The 20,292-nt window shown below is 45.5% G+C and overlaps 1 protein-coding gene across 1 annotated transcript in view; it reads right to left on the bottom strand.

Moving 5' to 3' along the window:
• MDGA2 (MAM domain containing glycosylphosphatidylinositol anchor 2) overlaps positions 1-20,292 on the bottom strand; it is a 258,623-nt gene that overhangs the window by 65,763 nt on the left and 172,568 nt on the right. The window contains exon 8 of the mRNA XM_009289913.1: positions 19,049-19,318. Within this exon, the coding sequence (XP_009288188.1) occupies positions 19,049-19,318 (270 nt within the window). The remainder of the gene's footprint in view (positions 1-19,048; positions 19,319-20,292) is intronic.

Below are 20,292 nucleotides of genomic sequence, written 5' to 3'. Positions count from 1 at the left end.
CCCCGATCCCCTCCAGAACCAACACACAATACCCTCACATCACACAAACAAACAAACAAACATTTTGGAGGAAGAACCTAAACAAAATGCCAGCCAGCAAATGAACTGCCCCTGCTTCCCACCAGCAACACTGAAATGCAGATTTTTTCTCCTCCCTGGGCACTCCTTGTGTCAGCTCTGCGGTGGCTATGCTCGAGGGCTCCCTGCTAAACATTCTTTAGTGCAGTTTCTTCAGGCTCTGTGGGATTGAAACACTGCTGAAATTATTTGCAGCAACCACAGAGGGCAGGTTTCTTCATGGGGAGGGCCTGGTTCAGCTCCAATATTAACTGGGGCATGTTCTTCACTCCCATGTACCAGGCTCCCTGAAAACACACCTTCAGGGCTGCCAGCAACAGAGCAGCCAGCCCATGGAAGGGATGCCTATTGCTCTTCTTTTCGCCCAGATCACTCATTGTTCTGTTTATCCAACATAAAATAACTATCATCAGCCCAGAGCATCGTACACTCAAGCACCTGCATCACCCAGGGAGGCAGCTGCATGTTCTCTAATTCCTGGGGTCACCGGTTTGGCCCCCAGACATAGACCTATACCCTACAGCTCAGCTACCAAAAGCTCTCTACTTCAAAAGCTGTGCCATTCATCTTTATTATTCTAGTTGCACAAAGCATCCTGTGGTCAACAGGAAGGGATGCATTTACTCTTAACTATCAGCCTCCGGAGGCTACTTTGAAATAGCCCAGGATATAGCGTCAAAGCAGAGACACATCAGCGGTGCTGCGCTTGGAGACGTCTGGCTGCAGCTCACCTCCTTCACCTGGGACCAGACTCTAGTGTCCCAAACCACTGCAAACCATGGAAGCCAAAAGGACATCAGAAGAAGTTTAGACGCATTCATGGAGGCCACATCCACCAGTGCCCAAGAAACAGTGTTCCCCCCGGGACAGCAGCTCGGCAGCCACCTATGGTACCACTTGCCAGTGGACTGGGAAGCAGGAGATGGCAATGCCTCTGCTCTGGGCTCCAGGCTCACGCCGAGCACGTGCGACTGGTCACCACTGAAAACTAGAGACACGTGCCCAGGACCTGGCTTAGCGCTGTGATTTCCCTCGTTATCAGCTTCATTGCACAGCAAAGGAAGAAGCAGGCCAGGCTCGTCAGGTCCTTCCGCGGCTTTCATGCAGCAACGCGCAGAAACACAACTGAACTTAAACAGTACGTGCAAGCAGTAGTTTCTCAAGTGGTGCAATCCACTGCTGCGTTCACAATCCTCTCCTCTTTTGGGTGAACTAACTTTATTTTCCCTCTTCCCCTAGGGCAGACTTGCATTAAAAATGAATACGTCTGAAGCACAGTGAAAAACCTCACATAACCCCTCCCTCCACTCCTCAAATTAGATACTTCAGCCTCAGGATGAAATTAATTAACTACATTTTTCTCTTTTTACTAGATGACAGGAAAAGCATGGTTGAGATCCAGTAATAACACCTTGTCACCTTTGCTAAAAGGTCACATTTGGCACTGCCTGCTCCACTGATGACCTGAGAGAAGTAAATATCCCAAATTTCAAAACTCTGATGAGTTTGGAAATTAATTGTCAAGAAGGCAGTCTCTGGCTCAGAGTCCACTGCCTTTACTGGGCTTTGGACCAGGAGATTGGTGAAAAAAACCTGTTAACACAGTAAGAACTGTCTCTCATATTTGACTGCCCACAGTTTAAACCGCCCTGGTCAAGCGTGTGAGGTAGGGCAGCAGTCTGCTTCCGAGGGGGCTGGCAAAGCTCCTCTTAATTCAGATTCTCCACCAGCAGGAGCGAGTTCAGCGGGAAGCAAAACAACATCAATACTCTGCGTGCTTTGGAAATGGTCTTTCCTGTTGTACATTTTTAGGAGACGCTCTGGGCTCAGTAGCACTCTTATAATCTCCACGGCCTCCAAGGTCTTTAATTAAAATCAAATACCTACTGTGCCTAGCAGATGAATGAAAAATAATTTTTAAATGGTAGTGATACTTCAGTAGAAATTTTAAGACCACACAGGTTAGAATATAGGTGACATATGGTCTTTGACTATTTTTCCCACTTCCTACAGTTCCCAGCCATCCATGACTGTCCCTAGAGTGGCAAATTTGAGAAATATTTAAACAAGTGGGGAGATCAATTACTTATTCTGACATGTTTGCATGTGTTTCTGAATTACGGTAAGCATTGACTAGTTAACATTTAGCTAAGCTAGAGTCTAACTTCTTATTCCTAAGGACTGAGAATACAGCAGAGCTCTCGCTGCAGCCGGGAAAGCTGTGGCTGGACTACGAAGGGCTGCTGCTCCCAAACCGGGGGAAGACACAGATGTGGAGGACAGATGTGTCCTGCTCATGAGGAGCAAACAGTGCTGCAAGAGACAAAAACCAAACCAAACCAAACCTGAAGAGGACACGTGCTGCTTTTCCTGGAGGAAGAGATGGTCCATGCCCAACTCCAGCTCCACGATGCGTTTTCCATGGGAAACAGTGCTGCCGCGAGGTGATGCTCGCAAGGGAACGAGGTGCATAGGAAAGCACTTCAAGTTTCAGACCAAAGACACCAGGTGGGGGTGGAAAATAAAATAACACACTGCCAGTTTGACTCGAGGCATGAAATGGGGATATGGACTATTGTAATCAATGACACAGTAAGAAATTCTCTCCTGTCCTTGGGAAAGATATAAATGTTACTGCAACCATCATTAAGCTTTACATGAGAGACTGTAATTTATATAGTCAGTTTATAGCCTGTAACATTCATTTAGACTTACTGGAAAGCTAATAACTTATAGCTAATAACTTATAGTCAGCTTGTAATCAAATCTTCCTTAGAGAAACAGTGCTATGGACAGCAAGGATTTACAGGGAGTTTGTATGGGTGTCTTCATAAAGAAATAAATTAATTCTAACAGTAATTCAAATCACTCGCTCTACCAGCTCTCTCCATATTTAAGTCTAACAGCCCGTGGGTGCTACAGGAGCCTCAGCTCCACACAGGCTCTCAGGGCCCTACCCCAAACTCACAGTTCCTCACCAAAACTGAGAGCTTTTTCCACCAGGCTGGAAGGACCCAGCCCATGATATATATTTGTACTGAGAAAAGGGAAAACAACACACTGAGCTATCAGTGATGTTAAACACCTAGTCATTTCTCCCCTCAACCTCCCTGTGATAACTTTCCACCACCATCAATCAAGACACTGATATTCCCAATGCCACCAGACTTGCAAAGCATCCACACGTCCCGCAGAGCGGCTGGGACATCTCTTGTAAACACGGCAGGCTCTACAGGCACCACACAAGCACACGTGCTCATTTTAACAAAAAAAACAGTAAAAAAACCCCAGAAGAAACAGGTCAGACGGGGATCAGCTATTCCAGCTGTGCTCAGAAACTTGTCTACAGAAATCAAGGACTTTGCCTGCTCCTAACGCTGCCTCTGTTCTTACTTGCTGCTGCCCTGTGCAATTCTGCTTCATCCAGGCATCCAGATCTTTAATGTGAGCAGTCCTGGCAAATTATAATCCATTTGCATGCAGGCAAAAACCCTGAGTAGAACAACAGTTATGAATATGTCTGCACACAGCAGCATAAAAAGAGATGAAAATGCAAATAACGTAAATGGCTTGCATGTGCAATCTCTGAATTCCTTCTAAGAAGGGAGGATTGGGAAGAAACAGTCCAGTCTGGGGCACACGTCGGGACGTGTCCCCACCAAGGTGCAGTGAGATGATGCGGTGGAGGTGTACACTCTTGGGAGTTTCTCAGGAGAGCAGCTGGTGCCGGGGACTGCCCAGGGCAGGTCTGTGGGTGACAGCAGCGGGGTGCCACCCAGATCCCGGAGACAGCACCAGCAAGCTAGCTCTGCAATAGAGAACAAAACCACACCAACACAGTGCTGGGCTTCATCTCCAAACCCTACCTGAAACGCCAAGGGGTCTCCAGCGCGTTGGGGAGCAGACAAGGCATGCAGGGATCAGCCGCCAGTGCCGGTGTCTCCATGCAGCGCTGTGAGACCGGGCAGCCCGTGCTGGCAGTGGTTTGGGCATCTCTGCATCGGATCACGTGTGATCCACCACGTAGTGCTGCCCAGATGTGCTGTGTAGTGCTCCTCCACCCTGGCAAGCTACTGGCTAGCCAGGCGAGAAAGAGCAGGCAGACCCAGTGGTCAAAGACGAAAGGACAATGCGGGCTCAGAAAGCAAGAATACTTCGCAAAATCATTGATTTCAAACCACATGAGGTTCGAGCAACCTTATATAAAATTCTGCCCACAAGTTATGAGGAATGCAACTGACAGATGGGGTATTAATACAGCCGATTTCAGGAACGGGACTGCAAGCTGCTAGCATTTTTAAAACATGCAATTTCAACAAATTTTCTCCATTTTTAAACATCGCATCATTTTCATGTAACTTTAAGGAAAGTCTTGCCAGGAACTGGTTTTCATCGCACTATTGAATAATGGTAGGATGAGTCAGCTAGAAAGTGAATTATAAGGTACGGTTCAGCCTGGAGATTAACACAGAGGCAAGCAATACCAGATAAACCCGAGTGAGAAGCAGCCAAATGCAAAGGCAATGTTGGATTTGGGACTCCACAGAACAGGTGGCAAATGAAACATGTAAGTGTTCGCCCCCCAAGTTTTCAGTCAATTTACTCTCTGAGACCCAGAGTTTAACTGGTTGGACATAACTATTATATTAGACATATTATACCACATAATTAATGCAGAAACAAGTGTAATTGTACTAGTGTTTCTTCATTTCATTTTACACTGCCCTTCCACAGAAATTTATCCTGTTTTGTGGCAAAATGGAACAGAGGTGAATTTGCAAGACAACATAAAATGTCTATGTTATTTTATATCAGCATTGTGCATGGTGTGCATTCACAAGGCTCGCCTGCAGTGAAGTGAGGTCAAAGGCACCATACAAGAAACTCATAGGGCGTGCAAAGGAGTCCTGCCTCCCAGCAGCCAGGTCTGTGGACACAGCATACAGGAGCTAGACAGCGTTGAATGCCAGCTCTAGCAGAGGGACAGCACCTGGAGATCCATCCTCACTGATACAGAAGGATGCAGCACATGGGCACGGTGCAGCCTGGTCCCCAAGAAAGTAAGGAGGAAGGCACAAGGACCAGGCGGTCCCTATCTAAAGTCACAGTCACAGGCAAAGATCTCCATCCTTTCAAATCCCCCCTGTGAATGTTGCGACCCTTTTAGGGGAATGAACCTTACTGGTATTTAAACATGTTGCTTCTGTGTCCCTGAATAGGCTTTGAGAGGATCTCTGCATGTGGCAGGCTTTGGTCCGTGGCTAGATGCCAGCTTGCCCTCAAGAAGCCCAGATCCTCGTATACTAATTTTTTCTTCAGCTAAACCCCTGGATTTTGCCTGTGAGCAAGTGAAAGCCTGGGCCTGGCATCAGAAGTCCTGCACTCAGGGAACAGGGCTCCAGAAAAAGGCAGTTTATGCTCAAAATTGAGGATAACCTGCTGTAATCCATCACAAGCCGACCATTTCTCAAAATGGCTATGCAACTTGAGAACCAGGCAGGGGAAAAAAAAAAAGTATGCTACTTAAAATTTCTGTATGCACAGATAATTTAAATCCGAGTTGCTGTGCTTCTGACTCTTCAGAGGTTCAGCTGTGCTCAAAGACTCTGCCAGCGAGGCAGCCGTATCCAGTAACTACTCACAACACAGTCTACAAGACAGGAGTCACGTCACTGAAAAATGTCCTCGGTCTTTGGCTGTTCTTGCTAATGCCAAAGCTTGTTGGATAATTTACGCAGATTATTTTGCTCGTCAAACACAAGCAACAAGAGAAGGCATAGGGTTGTTTTGTGCTCCGGATGACGGGCAGGAGCGTATCCCTGAGATCAGAGCTCATGATTCAATAAAACACACGACTGTCAAAGCGCTCTTAAGTCTTGCTACAGCAAAGGAGCCAATGATACAGTGTGGACAAAAGGTCTCATAGGAGTTTAATTAATTTAAACTGACTGTTATTCCACTGAAACATCAGGGCTGTAGCAATGCTCATGAGCTTGGCTGCACTATTCAAGAAAAGTAAAGTACATTATCCAAAGGTGAAGTGTGGTTTCAAATGGGATTTTAGGTTATGAATCTCCAACTTACTCCCTTTCCCACTTTTTCCCCCCTATTACCTCTCTTTCTTGCCACGTTTCTGTGTCACTCTGTACTGTTCCTGTTTCACGTGTGTAAAATTGTGTTTGGGTTGCCCAGACTCTGAAGTGGTTCAATCATTTTTGGCAGTAGGTGCCTTGAAAAACAGCATTGCTCCTCTAGCCGACCCTGCCGCATAGTCATACGAAAGTGCATTTTTTTCAACTAAGTCTCAATTTCTAACTGTAAAAAATAGGCTGAAGATGGTTTAGGAAAGGACATAAACCTTTTCTTTGGTCAGAAAACAGTCTTGTTAATAGTTCATGGATTATATCTTATGACTTGTCTATACTGGGACACACTAAGGTCTGAAGGTGCTTTGTCAGTACTTTCTTAGTACCAAAAAAGTTCTCCTCTATTGAGATAATCTCTTACATTGATTGATTATAATCTGCCAGAGGCTTGTAATTGTCTTACATGGTTTTGTTATATCGGGGTAAAAAAAGCAAAAAATCTTCAGCATACACCCAGTAACTTTACACCATTTTTTGGTATTGAAAAAAAAAAGAAGTTTAGTTTACACCTTTTGAACAATTTTGTTTCCTTATTGGCACGATTCTGCAAGGAATTGGGCTGGGACCAAAAGCCAACAGACTTCAAGGCTGCTCAGACCCTGCCATCAGACAGAATGGGGACATCCCTCCCATCTTGCCTCAATGCAGCTGTTAAAGAGTTTGAACAAGTTTTGGTAAATCTAAAATATCCCTCAGCTGAGCAGCACTGGGAGCTGCCTCTAGAAATCTGTACACCGTGACCTCCAATTTGAAAGGAAGCAGAAAAGTAGAGGCGGAGGGGAGAAGCAAATGCCCCCAGCATTGTGCAGGGCTTTGGGGACAGCGAGATTTGGCACCTTGCTTTGCTTTTCTGTTAAATGATTACAGCGCCAGGGTACAGCTGAGCCCCGTGCACTTATTTAACATCTTGCTGCCATCGGTCTGTTCATTTGTGTGGTTTTTTTAATGTACAGAGACGAGAGGGAGGCTTTAAAACACCAGGAGATGCCATTAGCAGCCGTTCACGCACCGAGGAGAGGGCTCGTTGTGCCACCATCACTGCCTACCTCGTTGGAGGGACGGGGATAATAAGCTCAGTCCCAGACTGCTTCTCAGAAACCTCCATGGGAGGGTCGGGGGTTTTTTTGGCCTATAAAGTTGCAGGGAGGTAAAAGCCACTGGAGAGGCAGCAGGGAGCCGTCCCAGCACAACCCTCGCGTGGCGTGCCAGATGCTGCCGGTGCAACGTGCTTCTATCCTTGGGGCTCCCCTTGATGTGGCCACCTGTGAGTCACTGATGCTCCTCACAAAGAGCCAGGAGTTGCCTTGTACGGAGAAAAACATCATGGGCCCGAGATGAAAAACGTGGTGGAAGACCGATGCAACCCACTTTGGGAGCCCTGCCACAGCATGTCCAGCAGGGCCAAGAACAGGCAGATGTGGCCAGCTGACATAGTACTGCCAGTGTTGGGGACAAGGAACCCACCTCTGAGGGGTCTGGGCAGGCAGCACGCTAATCTACCCACCCCGATACCACCAAACAGGAGCCAACAGTGGAGTTGAACCACAATAAAAGATGCAATAAAGAAACTGGCATACTGAAAAGAGATGCACAAAGTTAATTATAAGGATTAAGTTAATAACTTACTGTTGATCCTAATTTTAACTGAAAATGAAAAGCCAATTTTGATTGAAATCAAACAAAAATTGATGTTTCCCTCTACTTTTGCTTTTAAAAACTGAATCCTGAAACAATTCAGTCTTGAAGACAAGATCCAAAGGACAAGGCCCGAAACACTCAACCTGGAAAAGAGGGAAGTGCTGATGATGGGGAAAGATGCTGCTGCTTCCCCTTTCCCAGCAGAACCCCTTCTCTCTCTATCTGAGCTCCGTAATGAGCTTATTCCCGCGCTATGACGTGCGTTGAGTTGGCTTTGGGGAGAAGGTAGGATGAGGGTGAAGAAACTTGCATCCTCTCCTGCTGATTTTGTTTTCTCCTTTGCACATGGTACTTGAACTTCTAGAGTGACAGAGATGTTAGGGAGGATGTGGGGGGGCCCCCCCCCCCCCCCCCCCCCGCCGTTGTGCTTTCCATGGCGGATGCGCTCCATGGCCACGTCCTTCCTAAACTGAAGGCATGAACCTGTTGATTGCCCTGGATCTAGCTCATTATTTTATTTAGTTATTTTTTTATCCTCAATCCTTCTTCTGTATTTCAGGCTGATTTAACAAATAACTATGCCACTCATCCAACCCTCTGCTCCGTAACGTTCCCGCATCCAGAGGGTTCTTCCCAGAGTACACACATATTCTTACCAGCCACAAAATTGATTGAGGGAAAAAATAACCTTGTTTTAAAAGACTTAATGGGACCTCATTTCTGGATTCATATAAATTATTTAGATTACCACAAACATGAATTCTGCAGTTGAGGAAAAAGCTATGTTTTACTGCACTAAAGAAGCTGTTTCGATGTTTGATTAGGTTTTTTTTGAACTTGGCAATTTTTCAAAAAACATACTCCGTTTTACTGGGTTTAACCTCTCTAACTTAACCCACGAAGGCCCCCGTTTCTTCCTAATTCTGTTAAAAAGCCATTTCTGTTGTGTGCCATATAAGAAGTTGTTTGGTTTATTAAAAAAAAAAAGTTCATCTTCTGTTAATATTTTAAGTGTTTCAGGACAGCGAATATTCCTTCTTGTACAAGTGTGAAACGCTTAACACAAAGCAGATATTACCCCACAGCTAATAATAAAACAGAATAAACAACAGCAGATTTTGGTCATCACTGCATCATGACCAAAGGTGGCAGTTCTTTTTGACACTAAAATCTGAAACTTTTTTCCTCTGATAATTTGTGCAAGCTCTGGAAAATAAATATTCATGGAAAAAAAACGTTTCTGTAGTTCACCTGCAAAAAAACCCCACCTTCTGGATAACCTATATCATTTAAACATGCTGCACGTAAATAGCAGGGCTGTGCTGCCAGCTCCTTCAGGAAAGCAGCCGGCGGGATGGAGAAAAGGATTTTGCCTTGGTCTGTGTCGAGGAGAAGGGGCCGTGCTCTGCCCGATATCCTTCCATTTCATTTGGCATTTTGAGACTACCCGAAGTTACTGACATAATTAAAGTATTTGACATATCAGCCATGAAGTAGGTTCTTGACAACACGCTCATTTACATTTACTCCTCAAAGAAGAAGAAAGAAGATTCTCTAGCTATACTAAGACAGCGTTTTCTCCAGAAAACCAGCACAGAAGTTTTTTATTTGTTTTTGTTCTTGTTTTTGTTTTAATCAGATTTGACATTTAAATTCTGTTTTCCGGAGAAAGTGGCACCACTAAATACAGGTGAGTTTTCAGTAAAGCTCCCCTCACAGTCACGTATTAAAACATCAAAACAAAGCAGCATTGGCTCTTAACTTTTTTCGAAACACAATTGTGTCACTCTAAGGAAAGAAAACCTGGGACATTTTCATGCCTGAAAATCTAGCTGCTACACCTTGAAAAATGGAAATGCCAGCACACCACTCCGGGGATGGTAAGTAACTCAGCATCTGACCCTGAACCCTTTTCTCTAACCTATCTCTAAACTTACCCTGTTTTCAGGAGCTCACAGACATCAGTTTTCCCCATCACACAATGATGAGGTCACGGGGCTGATAACATTGCAGTGATAGACCCCAAATTTCTGCAGCGTGCTGGAACTTGACGTTCTCAAGAACACAGCACACATGGGCAAAGGCAGCGCAGCTGGAATTTAACAGTTTAAGCAGTAACCAAATTGAACAGAGAGCGGTACAAATGCTTGGGTTTAGTTTGGGTGGAGAGACTGTGTCTTCTTCACTGCTCCCGTTAGCTGTCCCGGCTGCACCGAAGACAGCTCAGATAGACCACCGACTTGCAGGCATAGTTTGACCATGGCCAGGACTCTCCTTTTCAGTAAAGCACATGGAAGAAATCGTCCCTCTGTCACTACGATATTATTAAAAGTGCATTTGCTTTCTGGGGAATAGACACATCCAAATCCGCGCTGATAATCGGACATGATCATTTCAGTGGGATCCTCACCCGAACACGAGACGTCGGCAATGATGCAATCCCTACAGTGGATCCCTACAGCTCAGCCATCTCGCGAGAGGCACAAAAGAGCACGTGGGTATCTCCAAACCAGTGTTACACCAGCTTCTTCCAGGGAGTCCCGTTCAGGAGGAAGAGCTGGGCTGTGCCAGCCGTCACGGACGGCTTCACTTCTCCGTGCTGCTGAGCACTCGCACATCCCACTGAAGTCAACGGGCTCTGCACTTGCTGACAACCACGAAAACAAGACAGCGGGTCTTGCTGGCATTGAATTGTTAAAAAAAAAAACAAAAGAAAAGGACAAAAAAAGAAAAAAATATGCACTGTTCACCACTTTTGCATGGTTTTAACACCATTTTCCAAAACAGACATCACTGCGATAGCATCTTTGTCCAGGCTGTAAATCAGCAGTAAGGAGATGAAAATTCAACCCGAGGCTCTCAATAACACTACCCAAGAGAAGAAGATAAAGGGCAAAGGAAATCGGACCTAAGCCTCAGCCTTGCACTCCGGCAGATTTCAAAAGGATAACCATCAGAAAATTGGCCATTAAAGCAAAGTATCTGAGTGCCTGCTGACAGACGGGAACGCACCGCCGAACGACCCAGGGCCAAACTACCAGAAGTATCTCAGCGGTTCAGGAAAATGTCATAGCTAATCTCGAGGCAGATGAAGTATCTAAAAGCAATAAGTAGGTTAGTGTTCCATGGTCCAGAGCCAGCAGCCAGTCACAAACGACTCACACAAATTCAGGCAGAGAGTCCAAGCACCACTTTGATTTCAGAAATGTCCTCAGACAATGCGTACGTGCTCCAAGATGATTTGGATGTTGAAAAGTAATGATACTAAATTGTTTTATTTAAAGCAACCTTTATGACAGAATAATGAATTAGAAAAATAAATAACTTGTCTAACACTCAGAGAAGGTAAAATAGAGAATTTGGGGGCAGGGAGCAGATGGAGCACAGAACTGCAGTGGAATACAGAAGGATCGGAGCATCCAAGTACCTGACAGCACAAGTCAGCTATTATAAAACAGATTATTGTTTACGTTGTTGGCATATTTATGTGGACATTCTTTGACCTCATGTGACTTATTTTCCATACTCTGAAACTAGCGTGGGCCATGTGGGGAGAACAGAGCGGAGCAGGGAGAGGATGAGACGGGTGAGAGCGAGGAGACAAGAGGACGACCTGCCGCAGTCCCCCTCCGCTCTTCATCCTTCTGTCTCTCCCATTGTTCAAGAACTAAATTTGGCTTAAGCTGGAGGGAAAGGATATAAAGTGCCTAACAAATGCTCTAAGGGAGAAAATGGCTAAATTGAATTTTCTCATAACGTGGCAGAAAGCTGGTGAAGACCCGCTCTGCCACTCTGCGCTGCCCTCCAGCAGCGGCCCCTGGGGCACCCAGCTGCAAAGACAAGCCCTGCTCTGCATTAAGATGATAAAATGACAAAAAACAAACTTGGGAGGAAAAAAAAAAAGCAAGCCGAAATAAACAAACAGGAATAATAAGACTGAAGAGAGGATCTTTAGATTAAAAATTAATGGCACTTAGCTAACAGGCACTAACACATTGCTGCAGGGCTCCCGCATACCCGTGCAGGGACTTGCTCGAACAGAGAGGACGCAGAGGACGGATGCAAGAAGTCATTGGGGAGATATCACAGTATTAGAGAAGCAGATAGCATAAACAGGGAAGATTTTGATTAAAACAACCCAAACCACCAACCCTCAAGCCCTCTGGTGCTGACTCTACATGACAAATTTTGAATTCACCAAAGTGGATCAGTTTTCTTCAGATTTCAGTCAAACCAGGGTTTTACCCTGCCAAAAATATCGACAGTAAACGGTTTGGAGGAAAAATGTCACATATTAAAAGAAAAAGATAAATATTTAAAAGAACAAAGCAAATATAATTCCTTAATTCCCACTGAGGGAAATGTGTATAAGAGAAACAGAAGTGTGTCTACCAAGGAGAATATTTGATTTATTCTAAGAAAAGAAAATGTCTGTATTTCCAGCACAGCACTTGCCTTTCCCATATAAGCTTCCTAAAAGACCAACAGCTGTTGGTCTAACCTGCCCCGGTAACACGCCTGTGACTGTCATTTACCATTCTGCTCCAATTTTTAAAATTAAAGGGACACTACCAATTGAACTGCACAAATTTTTGTCCCAACCAAACGGGCTTTAATATTGCTAATACAGAAACACTTCACAGTGTAGAATGGAAAGAGAAAAAACGGAAAAGTATTTTTACAGATTTCATTTTTCATCAGCACCTTGTGTTAATTGACCCAGGACGGCCAGCTATGCAGCCAGTGTCCCTGTATATTCATTGAGGGCATCAGCAGAAGAGAGAAAAACACAGCTTTAAGCCTGAAAAATATAACTGGAAATGTTCCTATTAATGAGAGAGGGTGAGGGACAGGCCTCAGTATATGAAATTATTGTAATCTGATTCTTGAGCCTGATTACATTTCAAGTATATGCCTGCCTTTAAGTCACGACCAGGCAGCAGTCAGTGATTTGAGGGGTTGAGTATTTTCAGCATGGGCAGGTGCATCCATCCTGGAGGATGCAGGGAACAGAGCAGGAATCCTGCCACCTCCCAGCTCGGGAAGCTATGAAGCCCGTTTGGCAATGCTGAACCGTTCCGCATTGACAAGCTGACACGATTTCCTCCAAGGTCTCCAAGGAAAGAGCCAAGGAGCTCGCCTGCAGTAGCTGCCAGCAGAGCCTGCACTACACGAGCACAGCCACCGTCCTCGAACAGGGGTAGGTAAGGCTTTGACCACCGGCCGGAGGCTCATACCCTGGGTAAAGTAACAGCATGATTACCGCAAGGCTCTCCAGACAAAGAATTAGAGCATAAAATCATATTATTACTCCCCACTTGCGCGTGTTTGAGGCTCGCAGGTTTGTCTGGCAGAAGCCGTCCTTTCGGTGGGGGGAGGACAGTAGTGTCACAGAGCTAATTGAGGAACGCTGCGGTGTTAGGAGGAATACTCAGGCCGTGTTTGCTTCAGTTCTGGGTTATAGTTTTGTTTAGAAATTAGCATAAAATGAATTGGCATACACCTCAAATGGGTCAAAATCCTGCTTTTTGGTATTTCTGCCAGAGACCTGGTTTTGCCCCTAAATTATGATTACTGAGTTCCCTAGACAGCCCCCTAAAACTGAGAGTGTGTGAAGAGCTGGTGCTACTGGAAAGACAGGATGGTCTTTTATAGCTTTAAAACTTACCAAAGTAATGAAAATATTCATTTAAACTGCGCATGCATACATCTCATTGAGAAAAAAAAAGTGAGTAATTGTTTTCAACTCACCAGTTAATCTTTCAGTATCCTTCAGTTTAGGAAGACTATTCTTCTGAAATATTTTAGATAGGTAGATTATTCTTGATCCCTATGTATCTACTTCCAGACTTGCCAATGAGCTTTCCTAATGTGTCCGTGTCATTGTACTCATCTGAGAGCTATTACCAAAAAAACCGAACTGGTCAACCGAAACTCACACAAATAACCCAAAGCCCAAAGCAACTGCTAGCAGTTATTGGCTGGAACAATGAGGAGGAAGAAATGGTTTTGGAAAAAAACCCAAGTAACTATTGCGAGCAAGGGTTCAGTAACGCCCAGCATCCCTTGGCCACTGCTAGGGACCTCCCAGCCGCAATGACGCCGGTGCCTGGCACTAACAGCTACAGGTTCCTGGGAAATGGAGAGGAAAACTGCTGAATTCAAAGCATTTGTAAAGAGAAATACAACACACAGCTCCTGCACGTCCCTCCACCAGTTCGGACACTGGTCAATCGCTCCACGATGAGCAACCACGCAGTGAGGAACAGAATTGACATTAGAGGCATTGCCATGTCTTCCAGCCAACACACCCACAGTTCAGCTCATGAAAACTGCGCCGAGTTACTTGCTTGGGAAGTTGCCTTCACACTGACAAAAAAACCACTGTAGAGTGAAAACAGTTCACTGGCAAAATCCTGGCATTTTGGGATTGTGCAGGTAAAAAGAGTACAACGAATCTGCTTCCAAACAAGCTTTCTAAAACAGGATTTTTGCTTGTTGCTTTACATGAATCCCATAGAGTTTCTAAGAAAAAAAATTAAAATGGGAAGCTACAAATAATATACACTTCTGTCCCTCAGTTCAGTGCAAAAGGCCTTCCCTAATAAAAAAGGATTAATGAAGCCATAAAACTTTAAATGGCAGAACACTCTTTAATTCAGCTAACAGGGCCATGGAGAAGAACCCGATACCCTGCAATTTCAAGTGTCTGCAATTTATTTTAAGATGATGCCCTTGTGGCAAAAGCATCCCGGCTTTCACAAAAGGCTGGATGGTAATTCAGCTATGATTTCAGCTCGATCCTGCACAGACCACAGCGATACCGTGTATGGTGCCAAGGGCAAAGAAGAAACACCGAGGCAGAAATTCCTGAGTAAGTTTCCAGCAAGGATGCTCTCGCAAGGCTACACGAGGAATCGCACAGCTCCTACTGGGGATGGATGCTGGGATCACACAGAAGGGATGATTCAGTGTCCAGCTCTTCAGATTCAAATTTCCTAAGGCATGTGGGAAAGGAAGGCAGGAGACGGGAGATCCTCAAGCAGACGGAGCGGACAGCCCCAGCTAGACTGGGGACACGGGCGGGTAGGTGCATGCTCCCAGGTTTGCTCACGGTGTGCTCTGCTCTGTCTTTAATTCAGTAACACCAGTGAAGCTCCGAAGAAAGGGAAACCTGTGGTCATGCTGGTAGCTAACAATTATAACCTACGTAATTACGAGCTGATTGGCTTGACCTTGCTCTCGGTCAGAAGCACCAAAAGTGTGATGCAAAACTGGGTAAGTAAATAATTAAAGATTGTCTCGTTAATTAATGTAGTATTTTATGGTGAAAAAATTCCACAAAAGAGAACAACACAAAATCAATATTCAAAACTATTTGCTCAACAGTGGGATCAGAAGTTAGTTGGTATAAGTAGCTACGTCAACATAAAGCCATTAGTAGCTTTGTTTAGTACTGCCCAGTGTTATGATTACTACTTTAATTAGTATCTCACAAATTAATTATAACATTGTCAAGACAGCACCATAAATGATGGACAGACAGATTTCACGATGTAACTTAAGCAAGGAATCATGCAAGGATGTGTATCTGGCCCTTTCAAACACACCGATTAAACAGCTGCAAGAATTTGAGAGGTCCCTTCCAACCCAAACTATTCTATGATTCTACGATTCTACGAAACAAAATATTGTTTCCCTTACTTAAAAAAAATCTCTTTGGACAGCAACTTTTGTGAACAATTCAGCCTGAGGCAGCCACCAGCATAGCAAATTTCAGCGCAAGTGGTTAAAGCTTGCCAAAGTTATAAGCCGCTGAAGGTAAAATGTTATGCCAAGACTTGCCAGGTAACCTCAATTACGGGTAATCTTAATCCTAAATAGCTCCCCAGGTGCGCAGAATATTGCTAAACAACCCCCGCTGCAGCACCAACCCTTCTGACAGCAACGCAAGGGCTTGCTTGGTCAATCTCTTGCACGCTGGGAACCTAGAAAATACAGAGTTCAACCTCCCCTGACTTGAAGAGACCCAAGTTACTGCGAGAAGGGTGTCCCTGGGGTGGCCTGGGCTGGCAGGAGCCAGGGTGCGACCCAGGGAGGGCTCCAGGTCTGCCTCTGGAGGAGCCCCCGCCACCAGCAGCAGCCTCTCCGGGGAGGGGGACCATCCCTGGGCTTACCCAGCCTCTCCCTCCAGCACTCAAATCCTTCCTCCGCCTGCATGGAGGCTTCTGTGCCATTCGTGACATTTTGTGCATCTATTTTTTTTTTTTTCTCCCCTATTTGCTTCCAGCCTTGGCAGGGTTTTAATGACACGCTGCCGGAAATGTACTTTTTGTTTCTCTTTGGATATGATGTGCACTAGCAACCACTGAATAAAAATATATACATAGTGAAGCTGCGAGTAGCACGAACTCAACTTTGCTTTCCCACAAATACAGTTTTGCTTGTATGTTCGTATTTATTTTTAAGACAATAGCAAGTTAAATCTGCCTCAGATTGGCCCACCTGATATAAACCAACCCCCTTTTCCACATGTGATTTATTTTGCTTGCATCTTCTCAAATCTGGCTCAAAATACAAATGTAATAAGAGCAGGTTTTACAAACTCTAGGGCCAGTATAAATCTTTTCATCCAGGCTGCTTTTAATACTGTACTGAAAACCTTTCTCTTAGCATACCAATGCTTCTCTGCAGCCCCTGCAACATGAGCATTGCAGCACACTGCTACTACATGAAAACCTGGAAATAAACCCAACTAAAAATGGGCTACCACAACTCCCATTATTCCACCCGAAAGAAAAGCTCTCCACTATCACCAGATTCCTGCCACAGGGTTATTTATTTGGCTTTTTTCTCCATGCGCGTGCCTGAGAAGTGACCCATTTCTTTTCTGTATTCACATTCCCGGTGAAATGTAAGCCTCCTTTTTAACCACTTCGTCATTTTTCTTCTGCACATTTTCAGTTCCCCAGTGCTTTAAGTTTATCTGTCCTGATGAGACTTGGGACCAGAATACAGCTGCTGCTCTTTCCTGAGAGCAATTTCAACTCCACATGTCAAAGAATATATTTACTAAATATGCTGGTTTTAACCTTAGAAGACTGAGGAAAGCACGGAAATCATAACCCAAAGTGTTACTCTGAGCATCCTTAACGCAACCAAACAGCATAAATTCGCATAATGGTATAAACTAAAAACGAGCAAGGCACACAGAGGGATGCGAGACAGTATATCATGAAACCACTTTAGTACTAATTTTCGGTTATGTGCCTTGCTTTGGCATGGTAATAAATCACAGACAGCCACTCAGATTTCCCCAATCCTGGCAAAGTAATTGCCTTAGAATAGGTTTCCACAGTCTTAGGTCCAAGCAAGAATGAATGAGGTCCAATGAACAGTAAATTGAACCGCATTTACTCATTTGAGGAAAAAGACTGTTTTCTCTGGTTTCCTTCGGAGCCACCTTTTGGATTAAACTCCAAAGATTTGGAGAAGTCGGTGCCTGTGAAAATACCTCCATGCAGGCTCTGAATGATAAGTCAGCCAAAGGCTAGACTACATTTTGAAAGAAGCAAAGCCATCAGTCACTGGGGTGCTCGCTGCGTTCCCACCACATTTGTGCCGCGCACCGCTGGCCCGATGAAATGCTCGCCAATGAGAGGCCATTCAACTAAGTCCAAAAGAGAAAAAAAAAGGATCCAAATGAAAGCAGGCCCACATTTTTTCCTATAAAACAAAATTTTACTGAAAAATACTGGGGAGCTGAATCGAATTGTTTCCTTTATTACCAGGACAGGTGTGTGTGGAGCGTCTACCCTGATATCCAGGACTTGTGCAGAGCAGGGTCCCTGAGAGGTGCTCTGCAGCTCATCCATTAAATCCACACCCTTTCTGCTGGTAGCAGTGAAGCTGATAATAGCGCCCATTTTCCTAAACAATGGCAGGGTTCAGGGAGCTGCCAGGCTGCCAGCAACCCAAAAGCAAAACCTCATTTAGATTGGATTGTAGCTGGACCCAAGTCGGTTAAACAAGAATAAAATCCCAACTAAGATGGGGGATCTTTCCTTCTAAGATAGCTCTCCTCTACATATTCTGAATTTCTTGTTTGTTGGTTTCTTTTCCCATCATTTTCCATTTTCCCATTTCAAGCAGCTGATGGGAGGGATTTTGAGCTGAAATAGGGCTACTGCTCCAACGTCCTTAGGGAGGCTGGGGCTGCTCATGCTGACCTCCAGAGAGAGCCCACACAGGGTGGGTGGCTGGACGCCCTCTCAGCTGGTGCAGAGGCACAGGGGGTTCCTGACCCACCACAGACCTTGGGAGGAGATGGTTCACTTAATAGAGATGCTTTTTTCCCTCCAGTGATTCTAAAAAGTGCCTGGACAACCAGCCTAGAGGGATGGGGAACCTACAGCTGATGTGACTCCAGCGACCAGAGAACCTCAGCTTGGGCACAACATCTGCTGCAGGCATGGGGTGTTGCAGGATCAGGTGGCTGAGTCTTCAAGTCATGGTAACTGATTTCCAATAGAGGAAGAATCAAGACTTGCATGTCTATAAACACCCAGTTTAACATTCAGATCCAAGATACTAAAGATAAAAGACATATAAAGTTTGTCTCAATCCAGTGCATTAATAACACAACATGGGTAGATCATGGCAGGGGTTGCACATCCTCCCTGAGTCTGTGATCTTGTGTACTAACTTCACAAGGTCCTTTGCTTTTTGAGAAAGGGAACAAATTTCAACACCCCTCTGTACTCGGGTAGCTTTAAGTTGCTTGAGACTGTGGTCTGCCCACCCCGCTCTCCGAGCTCGCTGAGCCTACCAAAGGAGAAGAGGAAATACAAGCCTTATTGCAAACTTCAGATGGAAGAAATCTGCTGCGTGATGATTCTCTCAGGCCTCTCTCAAAAGCATACTGACAGATGCCCGCAGAGAAGGCATATTTATATTTTGCACGTAAAAATCTTTATCCTTAAACCACTGAAATAAGCTAAATCTCTTATTTTCTTACCAACTCCCCAGAATCCAAACCAGATGCCTTAAGCTATGATTTTACTTCGAGGGATATATCTCTTTGGTAACTTGTTAGCTGAAGCAGGAATAGCATTACCCAACGACACGCAAACCTGCAGCACGCTCAAGTCCATCATCTCGGCGCAGCAAGACACCGCCAAGCCTACCTGTCACGAGGAAGCTGCATCGGCCAGCGCCCGCTTCATTGATGATGTTGCAGTTGTAGATGCCGTAGCTGTCACGGGAGAGGCTGCTGATGGTGTACTCGGTGGAGTCCTGCACGTCGAACTGGCCGGTGCGCAGCAGCTTGCTGCCCAGGCGCCACTCGTAGGTGAGGACCCGGGTGGGATACGCCCTCAGGACCCGGCAGCTCATGGTGATGCTCCGGCCTTGGCCTTGCCGAATCTCCAGGAAGGTGGGCTCCACGGCAGGGGGGTCTGCGGGAGACAGGAAGGGAAAGCAGGAGATTCGTAAGCGAATTAGCATGAGAGACAGAATTAACCAGGCACTGCTGAAAGGCTGGGACACCACAGCATAACCCAGCATCCACAAGAGGGGAACTCGATAATGGTAAGTATACAACCTCGATAGATACCGATCAGCTAGTAACAGCAATGTACACATCCAAAGCGTTGCATTCTGCTTACTGACGTTTTCTGCCGAGTACTTAAAGACACTGTGCTGCTTCACCGACGTTATCACTCGAGATGCAGTGAGAGGTCCTGCACCCGTGCAGCCCAGGAGGCTCAGCCCTCCCAAGCCTCACAGAGGAACCACAGACTGTGACACACGGGACTTTCTGGAAGAGGAAGGGGAAGAAAAAGTGATAAAAGCCTTGACTCGGTTTAGATAAAGTGCACAAGGCAACAATGACCCTGGCACAGAGTTGAGGCAGTGATTCTGTGTTCAGTGGGGGACCTAACTTTGCAGTGGCAGAAGATGGATGGATGGATCGATGAAGCAGCACAGACACCGCTCCACACCCCATCCCTGCAGCTGCCTTCAGGCTTCAACAAATATATAATAATATAGTTGCTAAGCCACTATCAATCCTATTTGAGAAGTCGTGGCAGTCCGGTGAAGTTCCCACTGACTGGAAAAGGAGAAACATAACCCCCGTTTTTAAAAAGGGGAAAAAAGGAAGACCCGGGGAACTACAGGCCAGTCAGTCTCACTTCTGTGCATGGGAAGACCATGGAACAGATCCTCCTGGAAGCTCTGCTAAGGCACATGGAGGACAGGGAGGTGATTCGAGACAGCCAGCATGGCTTCACCAAGGGCAAGTCCTGCCTGACTAACCTAGTGGCCTTCTAGGATGGAGTGACTACACCAGGGGACACGGGAAGGGCTACAGATGTCGTCTGTCTGGACCTCTGTAAGGCCTTTGACACGGTCCCCCACAACACCCTTC

This window comes from Aptenodytes forsteri, unplaced genomic scaffold, assembly GCF_000699145.1.
Source record: "Aptenodytes forsteri isolate BGI_AS27 unplaced genomic scaffold, ASM69914v1 Scaffold76, whole genome shotgun sequence".
NCBI classification, from domain to species: domain Eukaryota; kingdom Metazoa; phylum Chordata; class Aves; order Sphenisciformes; family Spheniscidae; genus Aptenodytes; species Aptenodytes forsteri.
The sequence above is the reverse complement of the archived record's forward strand: the minus strand, read 5'-3'. Positions and strand labels throughout refer to the sequence as shown.